This window comes from Lycorma delicatula, chromosome 8 (assembly GCF_047948215.1).
Source record: "Lycorma delicatula isolate Av1 chromosome 8, ASM4794821v1, whole genome shotgun sequence".
NCBI classification, from domain to species: domain Eukaryota; kingdom Metazoa; phylum Arthropoda; class Insecta; order Hemiptera; family Fulgoridae; genus Lycorma; species Lycorma delicatula.
In genome coordinates, this window is record NC_134462.1 from 100,844,952 (window position 1) to 100,868,489 (window position 23,538).

Here is a 23,538-nt window from a genome sequence, read left to right on the forward strand (position 1 = left end):
CAAGAAAAATAATTAATTCGTTTTTATTCTTAGAATAATAATTAAGGTTTAAAATATCTATCGATTAATCAATCGTATATTAAATTTCAGATAATATTTCAACTGTTAGCTGTCGTGAAGATTACGTTCGAAGAGAATATTGATGTTTCAGTGACGTAACTCGCAGAGAGGCTAGATAACTTCTTTGTGCGCAGGGGTAAACGTATCTATCCCCACCTGCAAGGAGAGAGATGTGAAACGAGGCATTGCGCATGCGTCGATTCGACTGAATTGAAGCTCGCCTAACCAACCGTCGATTGCTACGCAGCATTTTTACGATTTCTCTTTAGTCTTATAAAGCCTCTACGTGTTTGTAAAACTATGTCGTATTCCAGAATAGAACCTACAAAAATTCCTCTCGTTTCTCCTACGTTCGGGAAAAAAACCAGTTTACATATAAAATTAAGAAACGGATCGTTCGTGTACAAACTCGAAAACGACGGAAACAGCATGTTCAAAGCGATTTCGCTTTGTTTTTACGGTACACAAGACAGGCATGTCATTTTACGCGATCTAATAGTAAATCACGTGTGGAAAAATTGGACGCACTACGATCATTTAATAACTAAAGATACCTTTTACGGAATAAATATAAATACGGCTGACGATTACGCTGTAAATATGAAAAAGTGCGGGACCGAAGGCGGTCTCTTCGAAATGACCATCGCATCCAATATATTTAATATATTTATACGATTATATAATTTAGTCGAACAGTACGTAACGCAAATCGGACAACCAAACAGCAGGAAAAAAGAAATTCCTTTACTTCTTGAAAAAGACGATAATAATAAAATGCATTACGATTTAATTCTTGTAGATAAAGGACATTGGAACAAAATCAGAAATAGAGAATATAATAAAAAATATAGAGCCGAAAAGAAAAAAACGACCGCGGTTGAAGATAAAACCGAAGACGATAACAAATCGTCTATAGAACGAGAATTAATTAAAAATTACGAAAACAAACGATTGATCGTATTCGATGACGAATCAAAAGCGTATATAATGAAAGAAATAAGTACACGTTTCGATACACTACCGACAATTCAACCGGCAACTAATAGGTACAAACGATTACAAATAATTTTCGCATGTTAATAATATTATTTTGTTTTTTGACAGGTATTAAAAATCTCTTTTTTTTCCTTAGCGGTCTATTTTTACTCGTCATTTTATTCATATTTCCCTTTTTAAATTAATTTATTATTATTATTAAATTAATGTTAATTCATTCTGTTTATAGGAAAAAAGCGGCCGCAGTAAAACAAGAGCAATCTGGCGAAGGGGAATCGAAGCAGAATCATCCTTCTTGCTCATCATCAGCACCGAGTTTTCAAGACGTTGGATTATCGTAAGTTACCATCATATCATTCATTAATATACCGTTCCTTCAATGATGGCTTTTTTCTACTTATTACCAAATAAGGAACTAGCAAAGTAAAAATTAATAAATACATAAATTTATTTATTTCGTAATTGGTAAATGATGACTCCTTTATTAATACGTTAAAATCCATCCTAATAGAGCTAGTCACAAAAACTCACCAAGTCAATCGTCAAGGTTACAAAAAAATTACATACACACACGCCCACACTTCTATTTATATAAAAGAACATGTGATTCATAATCAATGCCCAGCATAAACTAATGAAGATGAATTTATAACAATCTGTATACTTGTTTGTTATTCTTACGGTGAAAGTGCACAGTAAAAAAAGATTACTTGAAATTCCGAGTTTAAACGGTTAAAATGGAGTAACAAAGAAATTTACTTCTTTATTTTTACCTTTTTTTTTAATTTTATTTCTCTGTAACAAACGAAGATATCAACTTGATTTTTGTTGTTTAATCTTCATGCGAATAAAGTAAAATAAAATAAAAACAATTTCCAGATTTTTGAAATTCGACTTTGAACGGGTGAAGAATGACATTTTGAAATACGACTGCAAATTCTGCCCGTTACAATAGATTTAGGCTTGCAAATACTCTTAAAAAATCTAAAAACGATTTTCAAGTTTGTTAAATTTAGATGTTTTTCTAAGGAGACCGCGTCTGTGTACGGCGGAGGCGGCTCAACCAACATGAGCACTGCTGCTTTGCTATTTGTGCCACGTAACTAGCTGCACCTGCCTCCGGTTCCTTGCTAAAAAACATGAATTAAAACAATTGACCGCATCGAGAAACGCAAGTAAACAACCATACAGCGCGGGCGAAGTCGTGACGGGGATGCTAGTATATATATGTTTGTATATATCCCCGTGTATTAATAATCGATGGAAACTGTTATGTTACATTTCAATCTTTAAACACTGAAAAAATAAATTTAACAAATGCTTCTATCCTCAAAATTATTTATTCTTCGGTATTCATATAAACGTATGAATCGTATCCCTGTTTAAAGAAAAAAAAATTGTATTATGCCCTTTAAAATGATGTTACAACCCTAGTCTTCCGTTTAAAATGTTTTATATGCAAGGAAACGGTAATGGTATTACACGTAAAATAGAACGATTCCAGATTTTCTAGATTTCACTTTTTTGTAACTGTTGAAACATTTTTAAGGGTTGTCAATACTTTGTAAATACCCAGTATTTATAAAAGCCAACCTTTTCAAAAATGTTGTGACACAAAACGTTTTCAATAAACTCTTCGATTTTTAGAACGCATAAATTTAATTCCACAGTGAACTAACTCCTTTAATTTAGCTCGAATTCAACAAATCTACATTGTGAAAACTGAAAGAGAGTTAATTTTTTATTTTCATTCATTTTCTTTTACGTTGTTACATTTTTATTTAAAACATATATGGACAGGCTTAAAAAAAAATATTACCCGTAAAAAACACTACTGACAAAAAAAAATTGTATGTAGATAAAAACATCAGAAAGAATGAATGCACAGAAATGACGTGAAGAGATAACTACCTACATGAGCTAAGGCTCTCTAAAATTTAGGGAAATATCTTTATCCTAAGTTTTTCGACTGATTTTATTCAATGTTTACGTTAAATGATTTGAATTTCAAAGAGGTATTCGGCCTGTTTAACCATTACGCTTTAATAATCGGAGAATGTTATGCTACAACTAAAAATTAAATTATGAACACCGCAGACTCGTTTTTGTAGATCATGCAGTTTTTTCTTTTACTAGTCCCGTGCTTAATTTTTTGAAAAAAAAAAGAAGTATATTTTACGGACCATCAGAAGAATCGAACACGGTAAAATAATTAAAAACTATTTTTATTTTAAAGTATTACTCGTAATATAATAATGATTATTTTTCATTGTATATACGACATATTCAACGGTTAATTAAAACTATCTCTTGTAAAACGATTGTGCAGTCAATATAAACATACTTTTTTCTTTTCTGCCTTTGACATTCGGTAAAGCCCATCAGGATTATGAACGGAGGGGCTGGTGTAGCGACCGGAATCGTCAAAAGATGGGTAACTTCCCTTACAAGGGTCAACGATTTTTTGTGCCTTTCACAAAATCATAAAAATGGAGTTAAGTTAAAAATAGTAAAACAATATACTTCATTTTATCGTTTTTGTAATGAAGAAATTCACTAATTAAATGAGTTACCTTAAGGAAATTTAATTAGAATGTATTTTCTAATCTTTTTCTTTGTACAAGTTTTTATTTTCGTATTCCCACACGCAAGCTTCAAGCTTTTGCAGTGAATTAATTAATCGAGCCACAAAATAAACAAAAATATAATTGCCACAGCCATCAAATGTAAATTATTTTTATACTCTGTAATGCTTACGAAGCATTTATAAGCTTTAATTTTATAATTATACACTTTACATACTACAATATTATTATGTTTAAGTATCTGAACGATAGTGCGAGGTCAGCCGTTTCAAAATATTTTTAACAGTTTCACCGTGCGTATGAGGAATAGTAGTCAGAATAGGATCTGAGTGTGGCAAAGGGATGGTCTGAAAGGGACCATCCCTTTTCTACGAAGTGCGCTTGGGAGTCTATAATCAAAAATAATGATGGATGCCTTTCTCTAAATGTTTGTCATATTTGTATGCCTCTTAAAAAAAAAACTTCCTTACGTTGAAAGAAAAGTTCTTAATTCCCATTTTCTCACGTGCTGTTCTCATTTCGTTTTTCTTTTTGTTACAAACAAAAGAAAACATTCCAGGAATCCGTTGTAATATTAATCGTCAGGCACTGATATATGTCGTGGTATATATTTTTTTGACATCACGTTACGTTATCGATAAGAGCATAACGATCAGCACATAATATATATTTTTTTCATAAATTTAAATGGTATTATGTATTTATTTACTTTCCGATTTTATAACAGTTTTACCTATAAAACAAATATAAATTATTGGTGTTTAATTATTGTCACGTTGTACAAAGGTTTCAAATGTAAAATAACGGAACGCAACGAAGTGATTAGGGGGGAGAGAAAGAAAAGAAAAGGAATGTACGGAAGAGTTCGCTGCCCCATGACAGCTGCACTTGCCGCCGAGTTCTCGCTTTGTTAGCCTAGAGTGCGTTGTGTTCGGTTATCTTCTAATAGTGGCAAATATAATTTAATTTTTGCATCTATAATGAAAGGAAAATTCTTATTTGTAAAAATATTTTCAAACAACTGAAAATTTTCTTGTGTGTGGAAAAATAATCGTAGCGTAGAACACGGATGATATAATTTACAGTGAATTAATAGTTAAAGAAGAATCGATCGGAAATAACTATAATGACAATGAAGACGAAAATGGACAAACACTAAACGACCACGGTTCGTCCAACCGTAATAGAGAAGGCTATCTACATTCGTTGGTAAAACGATTTTATAACAGAACTAAAAAAGAACAAATAATAATAAAAATTGGCCGATCACGTTCTTCATAGGGCCATTGAAAAGTTAACATAAAGAAAAAAAAAAGTTATATTAGAAGTTTTCATACATCACATTACGGAACGTGGTCTTGATTGGCCGATTGTAAGGAAACGATAAAGTTATTCTGTTGGCCCTGTTTTATTTTCAAAAATTACTACCGTTTGGAATCGACCGGTTTTTATATTTTAAATAATTTATATTCGTCGGAGAAAAAACAAAACTCGAGTACAGCTCATATAAAGTGCGTTTTGCAATCGTGTAAACTGGAAGATAAAGTCGATATTTGTAAAACGACGAAGAATTGAAAAGTTTTAAAGAAACCGGCTTTGAAAAATATGGAGTTTGACACTGAACTGTTTACAGAGAAACGAACAAGACTTTAAATTAAAAAAAGGTATTAAGAGTAAAGCGTGAAAATTATAAAAACAAAGATAAAAGAGAAACGTTTAAAAAGTTATTCCATTTAATAATAGAAACGATAACACACTAGATTTGAATACGATTTAATGTTTTAGGTTCGTTACAAGTTTTCGAATTATTAAATTATTCAAAATTCATTCATAGTGACAACGGTTCGGTGAAATCTCCAAAACGTTTATTAAAAAAAAAATTGGACGATTTGTATTCCGCATTATTTCATATCGGGCAAATTAAAAATGAAATGCGGACACTTTATAATCGTCAAAATTGAATAGAGTCCTCGTCAAATTATGTGGCGATTGACCGAAAAAAATTTAACTTCCAGTTTTGATGCCGTCAACATATGGCTTGTTTAATATTAACGATTCCCATAGTGTCGGCAGATGAAGATTATTCAAAATCGTGTCTTGAAAAAAAAATTCAAGTCTCCCGAATAAACAATAGGTTAGAGGATAAATATTTCGTTCTTTTGATAGAAAAAAATTTGCTGACCGAAATAAAAATTATTTTTATGATAAAATGACAACAAATTTTATAGAAACGTGCATAAGAAAAACTGATTTTTTAGTTTAGTGTCTCATTATATATTTCGACATAACAAAAGAAAAACATTTTAATTTATTTTAGTGTTTTAATTATCGCGTATTTATTTATTCTTTCTGTACATATAATAAAGTGATAAACTAGGATCGCCATGTGCGCGCATCACGCAAAATCTATTAAAGAGATTTTAATAAAATTTTGCAGATTTATACGTTAGAAGCTTACTCGTTATATCCGATTACAATTATCACGATATTCTTTATCGGAGTTAAGATATTGAAGATATTCTCTTGTGGCAACGATTACGTTGTCAACCATGCGCGTTATCTTTCCTTTAAAAGGCAGGCGAGTGATGCGGTGCACATGCGTGGGGTAGTGAAGGAGTTGTTTCTGTTTCACGGTAAGTGAGCGACAGCCGTCAAGAAATATGCCTTCAAGAAAGAGAAGTAACCTTTCTTATTATTCAAAGTCTACCAAAAGAATGAGAGTATCTCGGTTTTTCTGAAACAGCTGAAATGTATGATTCTCGGTTAGCTGCAGACAGAGAGCGCCACACCCAGACTCGAGCTGCAGTAAATGCTATAAAAAAACCCTATCGGTAGACATCATAATAAGTAAGTCTAAAACTTTTACGCAACCCTTTTTTCATAATAATTTTAATTATTACATTAAAACCTCTTTTATAAGCTCCACTTAATTACGGGAAAAACCTGCGGTAAAAAGGATTGTCGCTTAATAAGGGTTGAAATCTTCACAATCTAAACGTATGTTTGCAGACTCCAGTAGAAATCTTAGAAAGAGATAAGGAAACAAATGAATTTAGACTCGAGCGAAATAACTATTTAAAAAATGTTAATTTTTTAAGCCATCTTTTTTAAATACTCCTAAATATCCTTTCAGATCTTTTTCGAGTCTATAATTTAGTCTATTTCTTGTGATATTCCTGAGGAATTACCGCGCCAATTCCTCTGAGAATATCTTTGAGGAAGAGGTTTGATTACAGTTTTGAAAAGATTTTGTATAAGGATATTCCTGAAATATAAACAGTAAATGATTTTTATTTATACAGAAAAAAATTATATAATAATAATAATGTGTTCTTGCTTGTCAACGATTTAAAAAAATATATAAATTCGGTCATATTGCAAATGGTAATTTATTCAAACATTTTGGATATAACCGCACATAATCAAAGTAAAAATGATAAACAAAAGTATAAATTAAATATGTACCTGTCAGAAATATACATTCTTCAGTTACAAACCAAATCAAGCACATTGTATTAAATAAAATGGCTACAGTAATGCGGAAGTTTGTTTACAGGTTAAAAGTTAATACAGTATCTGTCTACCATATATAGGCTATAGGATTTTTAAAAAAAAAATTAATAGAATTTATTCATTCTAAGTCAACCAAATTTCACCGTTCGTAGATTAAACCGTTCCAGAGATATAAAGAAAAATGTTTACAACTACACACATAAGTAGACGGGATGACTCTGTAAAAGTTTTTAGTTTACTGGATCGAGGGAATTAAACATTTCGACAAATTTTCGAGGATGGGGTAAATTTTTTTAAATGCAACATTACGTGTATCTTCTGTTTTTAATGTAACAGTTGAAAAAAATTTAAAATAAAAAAATAAAGTTCAATTTGATATAAATTTATTTACAAGTCTGTAAGATGAAGTTGTAACTGCGCGCGCCCGTGTGTAAATGTATATTATATATATGAATATGGTGGACGATAAAAGTCAATCGACGGCTATAAAATTAAAACGAGTGCGATTAGATACAATATCATGCCTCAACAAATGCCTTTAATTTAATTACTGAAATTTTAGTTGTAAAGAGGTATCGTTATTTCTTATGAAACGATCGATAAGCTGTGTGTCGCGATAATTTTCCTATTTCATTTACATTATAATTATATTACGTATTATAAAACATTATCGATTAATAAAACTTGGAATTTTTTTTTTTTTTAAGATCGGTCAATATTTAAAAAAAAAATTATATGTATATGATATAACCGTCAACCCGGTTGAAAATATATACCGAGGAAGGGGCAACTACAATGTAATTTGTAGAGGGGAGTGCGAACCGGCGGATTTTGAAGGCAAATTATATAACGCATGCGCGTCACACAGGTCGATAAAACCCTGTTACCTTGGTAATAATGTTACTGCTACCCGTCAAAATTCAGAATTTTCAGACGACTGGATGAACGGGGAGCGTAATAGAACGGAGGGAGCACGAGGGATATCAACAAGAACATACGCGCCTAAGCGACTACGCCCTATTGGGGTACACTATCCCCTCTATTGCACTATAAGCAGTGCCGACGCTACTTAAGCTACCCGGGTAGAACTAGTGCGCATTTACACGTAATGCTTTCTAAACTTTGACACGAGATTAATGTATACAACATTACAAGCCGCGCTGTAGTCGGTACGTTCGAATCAGAAGCCGTGTGTTTAAGTGACCGTATTCTGCTAGTGTTATCTATAACCCTTCGTTTCGTTTTCCGTTTTGATATTAATCGCAGATTATTCTTTTTTTCATAAAGTAGCTTTTCCAATAAAATAAATGTAGTGCGGATAAATTAATACGATTTTAATTTATAAAAAATATATAGGTTTTAATATGGAAGAATATGCTATAAGCAGTGAGGTTTTTATTAAAGAAGAACCGATCGAAGAGGATCATAATCACGAAGCGGAAAACAATTATAATAACGAAGAACGGTCGCCGTTAATGGAAAATTCAGTCGATACTACGGAAAGTAAATCGATTATACAAGATTTACTGATAAAACCCTTTTATGTGAGAGATGAAGACGAACAGATTTCAATAATAAAAAACGGTCAACCGCGTCCACTATTAGGCGATTTAAAAACTCCGGGCGTAAATAAAGAAAAAAATACTTCGTTTACCAGAAATTTTCACCCGTCGCAATACGAATCGTGCGGGTGGTTAACCGGATGCGATGAAGCGAATAAATTATTCTGTTGGCCGTGTTTATTATTTTCAAAATATCCCGGGGTTTGGAATTCTAGCGGCTTTCACAATTTAAACAATTTATACTCATCTCAGAGAAAACATAAACAGAGTGTCGGTCATTTACGATGCATTTTATTACTGATAAATTTTGAAAACAGAATCGGCATCACGAGGACGTTCGATTCAAATATATGTACGGAAGAAATACCGGTTCCGTCTAATTTCAAACATAACAGGACCGTGAGAAGTAATTTGGATATTTTACACAAAATTATATATCTTACGTGCAGTTTCGTAACTCAAGAAATCTCCTTTCACGGCTATAATAAATTACAAATAAACGATTATCGTAATTTTATAGAAATTTTTGATTTCCTTTTAAAACAGGATTCTAAAGTTTACGAAAATTATAAAGAATGCGATTCCTTTAAGGATTTACCAAAACTTTTAGATGATATCAGGAACTGTATAACCGACGTAGCTTACGATCTAATAAACAAGCAAATAGAAGAAACATCGTACGTAGCTTTACTGTTGGACGAAGTGTACGATCCGTCCGATATGACTTCGAAACTGTCCACCGTATTCAGATACGTTCATAAAAACCACGTACGCGAAAGATTTGTCGGATTTACTCGAGTCGATCGTACGATCGACGCTATGTATTCGCACATAGAAAACTTACTTAAAAAATTTAAACTTAAAAATAAAATAATCGCCCTCACGTTCGACGGCGCGAGTATTCTTAAAATGGACGCTATTGTTTTACAAGAAAGAATAAAACATCTAAAACCGAACCGAATTCACATAGTACATAATTATACTCATATACCGAACGTAATATTTTCGCAAAGTCTATCGCATATTAAAGACTGCGAAATATTCTTTTTAACCCTAAACGAAATATTGACCACGAAATTAGAAATAAACAACGGAACTGTTCAAACGCTAATCGAATATTTACAGAACGAATCGCCGTCTACCGCTACAAATAAATGGAGTTTTAATTCTTGTTTGATTAACGTTATCTTCACCCATAGACGTAAAACGATAGTGTTTTTTGAAAATATTGTAGAAAGCAAAGACGTATTAAATTTAAAATATAAATTGTTAGCCGCCGGTTATTTAGAATTTTTAAAAGAATTTCGTACCGTATTCCTTTTACATTTATTTTCCAACGTATTTAATAAATCTCACGAAATATTTGAAATGTTACAAAATAAAAATATGGATTTTTTATTGTGCGACGATAAAGTTAAAGATCTTAAAAACGAATTGAAAAATTTAAAAGAAACCGGTTTTGAAAATTTATGGAATACGACCGAGAACGATCTTATCGAATTAAAAGAAGAAAGAAAACCGAAAAGAAAATGTTTTGGTCTGCATAATGACGATTACGATCGCGAAAAAGAAAACTACAAACTATTATTCGAAGCGATAATAGAAACAGTTCGAGGACAATTAGAAATAAGATTCTCGACGTTAGACGATTTACAATTTTTTGAACTGTTAAATTTTTCAAAATATATACTCGAAGACGGTAAACTGAAATTTTCCGATAGTTTAATAAAAAAATTGGAAAAAATGTATTCGGGGTTATTGGACATATCGCAAACGAAAAACGAATTATCCGCTTTATTTAATAACTGCGATGAAGTAATGTATTTGTCACCTTATTCCTTAATAAAATGGTTAACGGAATTAAAATTAGCGCATAATTTCGATGCGGTTTACAGATTAGCGTGTTTAGTAGTGACGATTCCGTTACTTACAGTGGAGGATTTAGATTATTCGAAATCGTATTTGAAAAAAGTAAAGAGGTATTTTCAACCGAATAAGAAAAATAATACGTCGGATGAAAAATACTCGTTCCTTTCGATCGAAAAGGATTTATTATCGGAAATAAAAAATACAAACGATTTTGTCGATCGAGTGTTAGCTAAATTTGTGAACACAAATAAAAAAAAAAACCATTTTCAATTTAGGCCGAACAATATTTATACTCGATGAATAAAGAAATGAAAAATATTGATATAATAAATGAACTAGAGCGAGTGTTCTCTTTTTCAAAAACTGTTTAGACGTTTGAGTAGCGACATGTATAATGTGTACGGACAAATATATTTTTCCGTCGACAACAATTTTAATAGATATATATAATTGTTATTGTTGTGAATATAATCACGAAAAAGGGCAAAGGATAAAATGTTAACATCTCAGAAAGTAAGTATTTTTCTTTATTTAGAATTACATAGTAATAAAAAAATATTAAGAAAATCTTATTCATTGATTTATTAATATAAGTTTTAATTCTGTTTGGACTGATAAATTCGAACTGACATTCAAATTGGTGGAAACCGAGAATAATGAGCTTGTAAATAGAACTCGGGCTAGAATTTTAATTTTATTAAATACTGTAATTCAAAGTAGTTAAATAACGACCAAATAATCTCAACGCAAGGGAAATTCCATTTCTTCATTTACGAAATATACACTTACGATTTATACGTAAAGATCGGGACATTTTATCATAGACTTGTCCAGGTCAGGTCTGATGTGTGAACAAAAGGTTTGTAACAGGACGTTGTACGGTACAAGTTCTATTGCCGTATTACAAGGGCTGATAGTTATTTTAATTAGTATGGTTTTTTATTTGAAAATTCCAGAAAAGACGGGGGCCAAACGATGATCCGTCAAAACCGCCCAAACAAGTTCATCGAACTCTATAACACGTTTTATACGATTTAAGTGAAAGTCTGAAGAGGGGGTTGGTTAACCAACCCCCTCTTCAGACTGTAAAATCTATCTTTAAAGATAGATTTTACCTGTCCGACCCCCACTTGTAAATTCAGTTGTCGTAATTTTCGATTAAAATTCCGTACTGTACCGTTCAATCGGTTACCAAAGGAAGGTTCCGGAGGCTAAACAGAAAAAGAGCAGTTAAACAGTAATGCGTTAAAGTGATCGATCGGATACCCAGTAGCCAAATACAGTACAGTAATACTGTAATCGCGCCAGTGAACGCGTTTTCATTTTAGTGTTTCTTGCTAAAAAAAAAGCGTACGTTATATTTAAAAAAAAAGATTAACCTATAACTCCGGCTCATTTGTAACGAACGATGTCGTGCGTCAAAAGGAAACAACTGACCGTGAGTGATAAAATCCAAATTATCCAAGAACTGGAACGAGGCCTATCAAATTCAGATATTTGCAAAAAACACGGACTAACTTCTTCCACGGTTTCAACTATATGGAAGAGTCGCGAGAAACTTACGGGTGCTTTTGAAAAAAATCACACGCAAGCGAAAAAACTCAGGTCATGCGACAAAGCCGACTTAGATAGCGCTCTCTTATCGTGGTTTAAAGTGAAAAGAAGTGAAAATGCACCTATCAGTGATCCGCTTTTAAAAATGCAGGCTGAAAAATTCGCTATAAATCTCGGCTACGTAGATTTCGTTTGCAGCAACGGATGGTTAGACCGTTTTAAAAACAGACATCAGATTGTTTTTTCAAAAATTAAATCCGGTCTCATTCTGCCCCATTTTTCGAAGGAAGATTACCATGATGATGATATACTACTCTCAGAACGTATTCAAACTCTTAACTCGACAAGTTACAGGTAAGATTATTAAACAAACAAAATTAAACGATTATTTTAAGGTTAATTAGGTTGTTTGCGCGATTAAGTTTTGACGTACTCTGCTAGAATGAAGAAAAAATAGATTAGAATAATTGTTTAGATTTAATAAATACAGTTTGTACGTAAAAACGTGTGACGTAGAAATTTTTGTGCGGTGTTCATTTGTTACTTCGATGATTTTGTTAAATTTTACTGCACATATTTTTCAATTTTTTTTTGCTTATTCATTGAACGCTAACGATTTTGGCTACAAGCGAACCGTATTAGCTTCTAAAAATTGTATTACATCTAAATTATATTTGTTAGTCTATAATACTAAACGCGTAGAATTTTATTTTAAAACAGCTTCTTAGATATACGGTATATTTTCTGTATTATAGTTGATAATGACGGCGTAAAAATTTACAGTAACAAGGTGGCAATTCGGAAGTACCGACCGTATTTGATCGGTCCCTTGAATCTTGTTATAATCAAGTTTTATTGAATTTTTATTTCCATTGAGAGTCGAAATCTGACATACTCTACTTTTATTTATACCGGACTACAAAAAACGGAGCGGATGTACTAAATTCCATCCGTGTATTCAAGTCTTATGGGCCGGATTTACCGATTTTATTGTTCTATAGCAGTTCCTCTGATACTTAAGTTATTTTGATGCACACTTAAACGGTTTTAAGTTTACATATCCGACCTAAGTTTTAAAAATTATTCTTTCGCGCGTTATGTAAAATTAATAATATTCGACATGAAGTTTATAAAAAAAATCGAAGCGAAATCGATCGGGAAATTCACAAACAGCTTCTTTTCTTACGAGTAGTGTAGTGTTTAGGCTTACTTGTGGTAATGCGTATATGAAATGTGGATTTCAATTACGTAAAAATTAAAAAAATTAAGTGTACTAAAAAGGTAAAACGTACTATTCAATGGAATTAATTCTTAAATCTTGACTTTTAAAGACTGTGCCAAATATAGAGTGAGTTGCTGGTTATTGTTTGTTTTTAATTGGCGCCGACTCTCACTTGTCAAGTTTAAAGAAATGAAGAGAATTATTTTTATCCTTCTGTGCGTTTTGAAGTTCCTAATGTTGGTCTAGTGGTTATCGCGTCTTCCCAAATCAGCTGATTTGGAAGTCGAGAGGTACAGCGTTCAAGTCCTAGTTAAGCCAGTTATTTTTACACGGATTTGAATACTAGATCGTGGATACTGGTGTTCTTTGGTGGTTGGGTTTCAATTAACCACACATCTCAGGAATTGTCGAACTGAGAATGTACAAGACTACACTTCATTTACACTCATACATATCATCCTCATTCATCCTCTGAAGAATTATCTTACCGGAGGCTAAACAGGAAAAAGAAAGAAAATATATAAGAAAAACGTATTTCTACAATAACGCCTTATATAAAAAAAAAATGTTAATGATAATTACAAATATAATTACACACGGTATTTAAAAAAATTAACATCGAAATAAATCTGCACACATATTTTTTTTTTGGAAAACTAGATAATTAACTTCTGGTTATTCCGACAAAATATGTTTATAATAAAAATATTTTTACAAATTTATCTACAAAATTTTCTGGAGTTCAATGATTTTTCTACTGATTATAACACGATCCTGATATTATTACATTTACGAATAATAAATTATTAACACTATTAATAATTAAAAAAAAAATCGTTTGTCTATTAACACACTAATTTTTGTAAAATAATTTAATGTTCCATCACAAAAACCTGGTTAGTTCGTATTATTTATTAGCACGCTATAATAAACGTCCGAAATGTTATAAAGCGCTTTTAAATTTTATGAAACACGATGAAGGTCGAATGCGATTTAACGGTATCTTTTATTTGAGGCTAAATATCAATCAGTATACGGTAATTACTGCAACAATAATTGGTAAAGTGCCGTAACCAAATGGTTATACGCGACCTGAAGTAAATTCCTCTAGTAGACCTACCTCCAGGAATTCTGGAGAAAATGTACTGTCCTGGTCTTCTTTACAGTAGATATAAAGGTACCGTGCTCAACGAAATGTATGATATTCATTACTTGAATGATTGTAGGGATTTTGTCCGCGAATAATTTACTTTATTTTTGTTTTATTTAATAAAAGTGCTAGTTGCATTAATATCTCTACTGTTAAAACACTACCGCAAATATATACAGTACTTTTACGCTGCCCTTTGTTAGTAAATCAGGAAATTACAAATTGTTAAGTCTTTTAAAAATATTTACCACTATGAAATTATGAACTGGAACCGGAATTATATATATATATATATATATATATATATATATATATATATATATATAATAATAATAATATATATATACACACACACATTCACGAGGGCAGTTCGGAAAGTAACCTCCGTTTGATCACTACGGGGGTAGGGGTGAGGGTAACACTACCGTTTTTGTTCAGACGTGCGCGGGACACCAGTCGGCATCCAGCCACACTACCAAGGTTGTGCGATTGCTCATCAATTTTTTGTGGCTTCTAAAAATGTGCGCTGTAATAGAAAACCCCGCGAAGTGTGAAGTGCGCGCTGTTATACGATTTTTCACGGCAAAACAATATTCAGCGGCAGATATTCATCGGGAACTATGCGGTGTGTACGGACCAAAGATTATGAGCGAAGGAGTTGTACGCGATTGGGTTCGTTCATTCAAAAGTGGACGACGAAACGTGCATGACGAAGAAAGGAGTGGCCGTCCATCTGTGGTCAATCGTGAGCTGGTTCAAAAAATTAATGCCAAAGTGCGTGAAAATCGACGTATCACCATCTCGGAGCTTTCCGATGAATTCCCGCAGATTTCCAGGACCGTTTTGTTCGAGGTAGTGACGGAAAGGTTAGGCTACCGTAAGTTCCGAAGTAAGGAGCAGGCGGGAGATTTTTTTGCAACCAGAATTTCCAAGTTTGTGACAAGGTACGATAAGTGTCTAAATTTAAATGGTAATTATGTTGAAAAGTAGAGGAAAATGTAGTTTTAGTAATTAAATGTATTTTCCTACGACAGTGTTTTATTTATAACCAAACGGAGTTTACTTTACGAACGGTCCACGTATATTGTACGTACAGTAACGGTACATTTGATGTATTAGTAACGAGGTACTGAGCAGTGTATCTTAACAATTAAATTAAAATCATTAGTCAAATGTGTTAATAATAAAATAAAAATCAAACCGTTTGATATTCTAGTTCGTGATGTTATTCTTATAAAATTAGCGCCTGACACTGAAATTCTCTGAATCTCTTATCTGATATAAACGCTTTTTTTCACTAGAATGCATCCCGGTGAAAAAAAATTATTACCCACAATATTTGCAGGAATTTTTATCAAAACGTTTATAAAAAACATTAAGATAAAGTGTTCGCTTCCTTCTCTTGACAATGTTATTTTATTTATTCTAAAAAAAAAATTGCCCAAAAACGACATGAAAAGTTATATTAAATTTTAATATAAGACGGAGGATAAGGAAAATAAAAGAATATGCGGAGTTAAGGTTACAGAAGACTAAGTAGAAATTGATTTCAGCCGGGAAAGAGAGATGTTTGTGTTGAGTGAGAGAAAAGGAACTTGTAGCGGCTGTATGTACGCTTGGCAACGTCGTAAATATGGGGGAGGGATTCAGTGTTGCCACGTTAATAGCTGTGTGGCCTTGCGGTTCATGCACGCGCCCGTCAAATACATCTCCCCTTCATACAGCCAGCCTACCTCCTAGTCACAACCAACATTGCACACTTTCGTAAAAAATAAAAACTAAACAAAGCAGCAGCGCGGCAATAATTTGTGATGTCTAATATAAAATATACTCTAAATATTCAACCTTTCAATTTCATTTTAAAATCTTATTTGTTATTTATTTTGAAATTATAAGCTTTTCATTTAAAATTTATTCCTTAATTTATTAAGTTAGACGTATGTAAATATTTAAATTTTATCGGTTTGATTCTGTAGCTACCAGGGTATACTCGGTGAAAACGCGAGCGTTGAGTTGTATTGCAGCTTGTCGCTAAAGCAGTCATTTGGCTTCGGTATTTCTAAAAAAAAAAATTTGCTTTCATTGCCTCCTCAGGTACAGTGTAGCAAAAGAAAATATGTTTTATTTAGGTTTATATTATTCATTTTATAATTTTTTTTTATTAATATACAATTTTGAAAGATATTGTCCGCATCTTCATGTATTTTTTATTCATTATAAATGTGGAATGCAGAGACGAAATGCCGCAATTTTTTCTTAATTGGTTCAATACCGAACTAGATTAAACAATAAAACAGTACCGTATGGACAAAAAATTAATCTACGTTAGGGTATAATATTGTATGTAAGATCCTGATGGGCATTCCCCAAAACAAAACTTTACAAAAACATTTTGATATATTTGCTTGCGCTTGACATTGTGTGAAAAGGGTCCAACTTCTATCATAAATGTCCTGAGAAAGACATGGAAACCTGTTAATATTTTACGGATACGCCAGGGTTCTATTTATGTTAATAGCCAGGTGCTATGAAAACACAAAGTGAAACTTCATATAGATTCTTTTGTTGTTGTTGATAATATGTGAATGTACGAGTATAATGCTGTTTTCGGAGATAGATATACATCCGCCGTAACTAACAAAAATCGAGTAAAGAATATGATTTTTCATCTGAAACAATCAGATCGCTTATACTTCCAACAACAAAACATTCTCTAAAACTTGGGTTTTTCTTTGTAAAGATTGTACACACTAAATGTAAGCAAATTAAAATTTTCTTTATTTTGTTTTTTTTTGTTATTCTTCATAATTATTCAGTTTCTGAAATAAGTCTTATTAGCAGACTAAGAAACGTTTGATAACCGTTAAATGAAATCTGAAATATCCGTTTTCGGTTTACTGTACAGCGACTAAAAGGTAATGCGTATTAAAACATTACGAAACATAAGTTTACACGTAAATTAAACGCGCACAGTAAGTAGATTGTCAGAAGTTACTTTCTCTGTCGGTTAAGTACGCATTATATTTCATTAACGGCCGATCAGAACGCCGCTCGTTTGTCATTACTGCTAAATGAATAAAAATGATACGGGCCGTGTATCAAAACTCGGAACAGTAAGGAGACGGATACCGGATAATAAAAATGTATTTTAGTCCTTTATACTTAGATAAACATCGGCAACATTCTTGATGACCGGCTCTTACCGGTAATGTGTTTTGTTTTTTAACGACTTCACGATTTAATCTACGAATATAAATATTAAGCAGATAAATCCTCTGTTAATAGCGTAACGGAAGAATATTATTATTGTTACTAATTTTATCGATAACGTAGTTTCTTCGATATTTTTTTATTTCCAGCGATTGTGGATGCTAATTTATCTCTATTTTCATTAGTTGTATTCACATATTACAGTATACAACTAACTATATTATACGTAATGCAAGAAAGAATATGCCAACAAAAATAGAATTAGGGAACGTACTTTTACGCTCGGCATAGCATTTTATAAATACATTTTCCGGTTCGATTACAACTTTATTCCTTTAATAATTTTTTTTAATATAAAATAAAATTATAGGTTTAAAAATACTCTATTATATCGTATGTTCTATTAACGAACACGTCCGCAAAACATTCGAAACCAAATTCGATCGATTAAGAAAATAGGATGCTTCGATTGATATAGGCCGGTGCCTAGTTAAGGCGTACGGAGACGTCTGCGTGCGTCTGTTTATGAGTGCAAGCTTACGAGCTGCGGTGGGTAGGACTCACCCGTCGTTTTCCCGTTATAATTGGACGTCGCTTTCAAGAAATTCAGTACCTTTAAAGACCGGCGTTATCGAAACGCTACGCTCCTACATTTTCTTTAGCGCCGAGTATCACGTCGTGCAGTGATGTTTAATATTCGGTCGTGTATAGTACTGACGATTAAATCGTTAATTACGCCTCAACAAATAAATAAATGGCGGACTACACTTCTAATTCATCGGGCGAGACATTTTATTTACAGACTCTCCTGATCGGGTAAAAATCCATCCGTACTTTTCGGTCGTCATCGACCGACCAAAATTTTCAGAATGAGATTTTACCAGAGATGAAAACGAATTACAGCCGGCTGGAATTTCCATCTGAGAACGGTCTCGACTGACGTAAAACGTTTTTTGAAATTAAAAAGTCTACTGGAAGCGATAATAGAAAAAATTGACTCCCGAGTGTGATAACACCGGCGATCGTGCCGGTCGTTCTGATGCGGTATGTAGACGACCGTACTTCGTTTACCTGTTACGAGTGTATGGAAATTCTTTTACCTATATCGATACCTTTACCGAATTATTAATTCGCTTTCGGTAAACGTAATAACTACCGTTAACGAAATAAATACGGCCATCGGTTAATTAAGACTAATTTAAATCACAACCGATATTATTTGCAAAAAACCGTTACGTACGAGACTTTGTTTTGAATGAAGGGGGAATAGAACGTCGAATTAAATTTTTCAAAAGAGATTCACCAACAGTTGTTACTCCTCCAAAGTTATGGGAAATTTTATGCGCGTTAAATATATGTAGATGTTTTATGAAATCCTTATCTTTGGAGATATTTGCAAAAGAAAAACGGAATTTTTCCGCTCCACTAAAAGTTTCAGCACCATCGATCGTGCTATGTACTTAACGATTCCAGAACAGTAAATAATAATAATTAAAGGAATAATTTATTTAAAGAATCTTAGCAGGAGAATTTATATAAATTATTAATAATAATATTTATAATAAATGTTATATTAACTATATGACATTTACCGTTTCATTATGTAACAATAATAAATCGATTATTTTTTTTTTGTAATTTTTTTCAGTCACAAAAAAAACCTCTTTTTATCGGTTTACGGCAGTAAACAAAATCTTATTTAGATTGATATTGAATTTTTTTCTCTTTATTATACTTTATACTCGTGGTCCTTAAAATAAATCGTCAAGTGTATATGTGTGTTTTGTTGTATAATTACATTTTTTTACATTAAATAATAGAGGAATTCATTTTACGATTTAGGCTTTCAGGATGTTTTCCATGACCGTGCGTTTCGATGAGTTTTCCTCATTTAATATTCAGAGTTGTTACCCGATATCAGACGATATATAGGTAGCACCGACATTTTAATACCCATGATCCGTTAGCACTCGTATTTGTATTTCATGAGCTCTATCGTCGTATATACAGGTACGTGACGGGAAAATTACATAAAAATGTCGACGAACCTTACTTGGTAGTAGGTTGTAAAAACTAAATAAATATTTAAGAGAAATTGATGATAAAATTATTTAAGATTTTATGAAAAAAAGCTATTCTTTATGTGCATTACACAATGATTATGATCTTACTGTTATTACAGGATGCCTGATTAATATTAATAAAGTATATATATATATATATTTTACTACCACAATAATTTGGATTTCAATTTATCATTTTTTGTTGTCAGAATGCCATAAAAATATTATTATGGTAAATTTAAAACCGATATAATTGTAACAAAACCCAGATAAATTTATAATACGTGTAAACAATACGAGCGAATAAATAATTCTTGTTCTTCGACTCGTTCATTTTGTGCTGTTCTTTGAATATCGGAGTATATTTTTATACAGATTTAATTTTTAGCTTAAGTTCACATTATATTTTAAGCGATATACGACGTTTTTATTTTACGGGAGTGAGTGTGTGTGAAAACTAAAACCGAGTAAGCTGAAATATGCGTAAACAAAGAACTTCAATTTATTTATTCTAATTTATTACAAATGAATATTCATAAGAGCGAACAGTCAAAGCTTGTGCGTGAGTTATTGTGATGAGAAAATAACAGATAAAAGTGTGAACGAATCCTACCTTACTTAGTAGGTTGTGAAAAAAAAAACGAAACAGACGATATTTAAATAAGCAAAAATCAATTTACGTAAATATAACTGAAAAAAGAAAATTTCTAAACATAAAGACACACGTGCACTCAACCTCCCGCCCCGCGGTTAGAGTAATTGTAATATTCAAATCTAAATAGTCACAACGTTTGACAATCGTCTAAGAAAAAATTTCTGATGATGTTATGGACACGGTCGAACATAACAGTTAATTTCGTATTCTGAAAATATTATTAACGTAATATATTTTAAAATAATATCTTAACATATTAAGTTATTTATTTAAAAATAATAATCATCATCAATTATTATTATTATTATTACGTTGCGATCGGTTACAACACAGGATGTGGAACGGTGACGGTTTATCGATAAGCCGTGACTCAGCGGTACTACATTACATTAACTCCATTCGTTGTTATTCGCTTTCAGTTTAACTGGGCTCCAGTATCGCGTAGACTGTGCCGCAGTCAGGACGTGTTGTACACTCGTCGATAATACATTACGCGTACTTTTTAAACTGTATATCCGAATGCGCGGTAAAGATACGGTTTAAAATTAAATCGATTAACCGTATTATAATTACGACTCGTATAATTTTTTTATATTAGAAATTATTAATTAATTCGTTAACATGGACGGATTAATTTCTAATCATAGGAGGGGGAAGCGATTAAAACGTAGCGAAAGGGAAATCGTACGTAACGTATTTTTTACTTTAAAAAACGGTAATCCGGGTGTTACGATAAACGATATCGCAAAAATAGCGGCGCATAGTACTGGTGTTAGTACGGCCAGCGTCTATAACATATTAAAAGAGTTCAAACAGAAAGGTAAAAACATCAGTCCGAAAAAAACAAGAGAACGACAAACGGCGCTGGAAAAGCTGGAGGAATTCGATAAAAACGCTATAAGACGTAAATTTCATAGTTTTTATTTTAAAAATGAACTTCCTACGATGGAAAAAGTTTTGAAAGCGGTGAACGAAGACAAAATTCTACCCGATTTTTCTAGAACTACTTTCCAGCGCGTGCTGAAGAACATGGATTTTCGATTCACAACTATACAAAGAAAACCCGTACTGACCGAGAAACAAGATATTATTTTATGGAGGTGCGAGTATCTCAGGAATATAAAAAAATTTAGGAGCGAAAGGAAGAAAATTTATTACTTGGGGGAGACGCTGGTAGACGCCGATCGAACTAAGGAAAGCCTATCCGTCGATTTAACGGCAGAAAGCGTTAACAACGACGCTTCCCTTCGAGGTAAATCTTCCGCCGGTGTTAAACGAACTTACGGTAAAGAGAAACGCTTGGCGATCGCGCACATCGGTAGCGACACCGGCTTTTTGACCGACGGTCTTTGGATGTCCGAAACGGGATCGACTAGAGAATACCAGGAGGAAATGAATTCGGGTGCCTTTACCGAATGGTTCCGAAAAATTCTAGAAAAAGTAGAAGAAAATTCCGTGTTCGTCATGGATAACGCGTCTTATCGATGCATTAAGACCGAAAAATTTCCAAACGCGACTTATTCCAATCAAGAAATAATCGACTGGCTTCGAAATAAAAACATCTCCGTGGAAAAGGATCTTTTAAAAATAGAACTGATCAAACGGGTGAACGAAATTAAACACAAATATAAAACTTATAAAATAGATGAAATGGCGAAACAAAGGAACTGCGAGGTGCTCAGACTCCCTCCGTATCATTCCAACTTGAACCCGATAGAACTCGTCTGGACTCGATTAAAGAGTTTCGTCGCTTCAAACGGTAAATCTTTTAATTTAGACCGGTTGAAAATTTTCGTGCAGAAGGGAATCGAAACGATTACCGAAACGGAATGGAAAAAGTATATCGAACACGTGATCGAGAAAGAGGAAAACTTTATGCGGGAAGCGGATAACCTACGGGAAAGGATAATGGAAAACCTTATTACACATTTTAGCGCCGACAGCGATTCCAGTGAAGAAACCGTAAGCGCTTCGTCGGACCTCGAAGAATTCTACGCAAGGTCAGTTATCGCAGTTCACATTAATCTATTTATTTTGTAACGTGATTTTCAAAATAAATTATGAATATTTCAGCCGGTATCTTTATTATTTAATAATTTTTGTTTGCCTGTAATATTATCATTATTAATAAAATAAATATTTTTTGGAATCGGTTAATATGTAAAAATTCATAATTTTACATCAGAAACATTTATTCAAAACGGTAGTATAATAACATATAGTAATATAATAACGTATAGTAATATACGTTAACGAGTAAAAATAAAGCTATTTAGACCGACGGTACGTAATTATACATTTAATAAATAAATTTAATTAAGAACCGGTGGTGTGCTAATCCACAGATTAATTAGAGCAGCATTACATAGTAAAAGAACCATTTGATACGTAAAAATGATAAACTTATATCGGATGAGATCGTGAAGCGATATTATTTGTTTACTATTTACATTTTATGTGTTACAACGTGTGTGGGACCAGCCGGGTCGCAATAATAAGGGCATAATAAGAACTCGTTTATTTACACTCCGCTAAAAATTTGTGTTAAAAAACAGTACAAAAATTGTTTCACGTGAAGCAACATCAACCGTAAATTGAAACGACCGACCCGGATAGTGAATCACAATTTAATGCGTTTGTAATTTAATTATTCGAATCACATGCGTCGGCCACCACGATCCATCATCCACGCTGACATTATTCAGCAACGTCCCGTGACCAGAAGTCAGATAAGTCTTAGCTTAGTTTTCATCATTCTCTTTTTAATTCGCATTTTCATATTTTTAATCGTTAATTTTCACGCGCATGCCTCTACCAGCCGCCAAATTTGTGCCGTGTTAAACACCATTCTTGTATAATACGACCGTTTGCAAATTATCATCTCTTCACTGTTATTAATTCAAACGTGAAGGATTCAGAACAGTTAAGACTATAAATTAAAAAACGAGGTGTGTAGTGTTTAGGGACAAATGACGAGATTTAATAGTTACCTAGGTAAATCAGACGATGTTACTCGGCTTAAATTTAGGTTAGTTAAATTTCAAGAACTGTTGTCGGATTCCGAAAACTCAAACCGAAATCGACATTTTACACGATCTG

At 32.6% G+C, this 23,538-nt stretch overlaps 2 protein-coding genes across 25 annotated transcripts in view; one reads left to right on the forward strand and one right to left on the reverse strand.

The window, feature by feature from the left end:
* The window catches only part of LOC142329167 (uncharacterized), a 503,112-nt gene that overhangs the window by 359,178 nt on the left and 120,396 nt on the right, over positions 1 to 23,538 (reverse strand). The gene's annotated exons all lie outside the window — the stretch shown is intronic.
* The window catches only part of LOC142329169 (uncharacterized), a 236,808-nt gene that overhangs the window by 132,946 nt on the left and 80,324 nt on the right, over positions 1 to 23,538 (forward strand). For 19 of the 22 annotated variants that reach the window (XM_075373543.1, XM_075373534.1, XM_075373537.1 and 16 more), the window contains one exon: positions 1,286 to 1,393. In XM_075373543.1, coding sequence (XP_075229658.1) covers positions 1,286 to 1,393 — 108 coding nt within the window. Of the gene's footprint in view, positions 1 to 328; positions 1,107 to 1,285; positions 1,394 to 14,992; positions 15,456 to 22,153; positions 22,440 to 23,538 lie in introns of those variants that run through there. The other 3 variants (XM_075373528.1, XM_075373547.1, XM_075373527.1) reach the window with 3 other exon arrangements.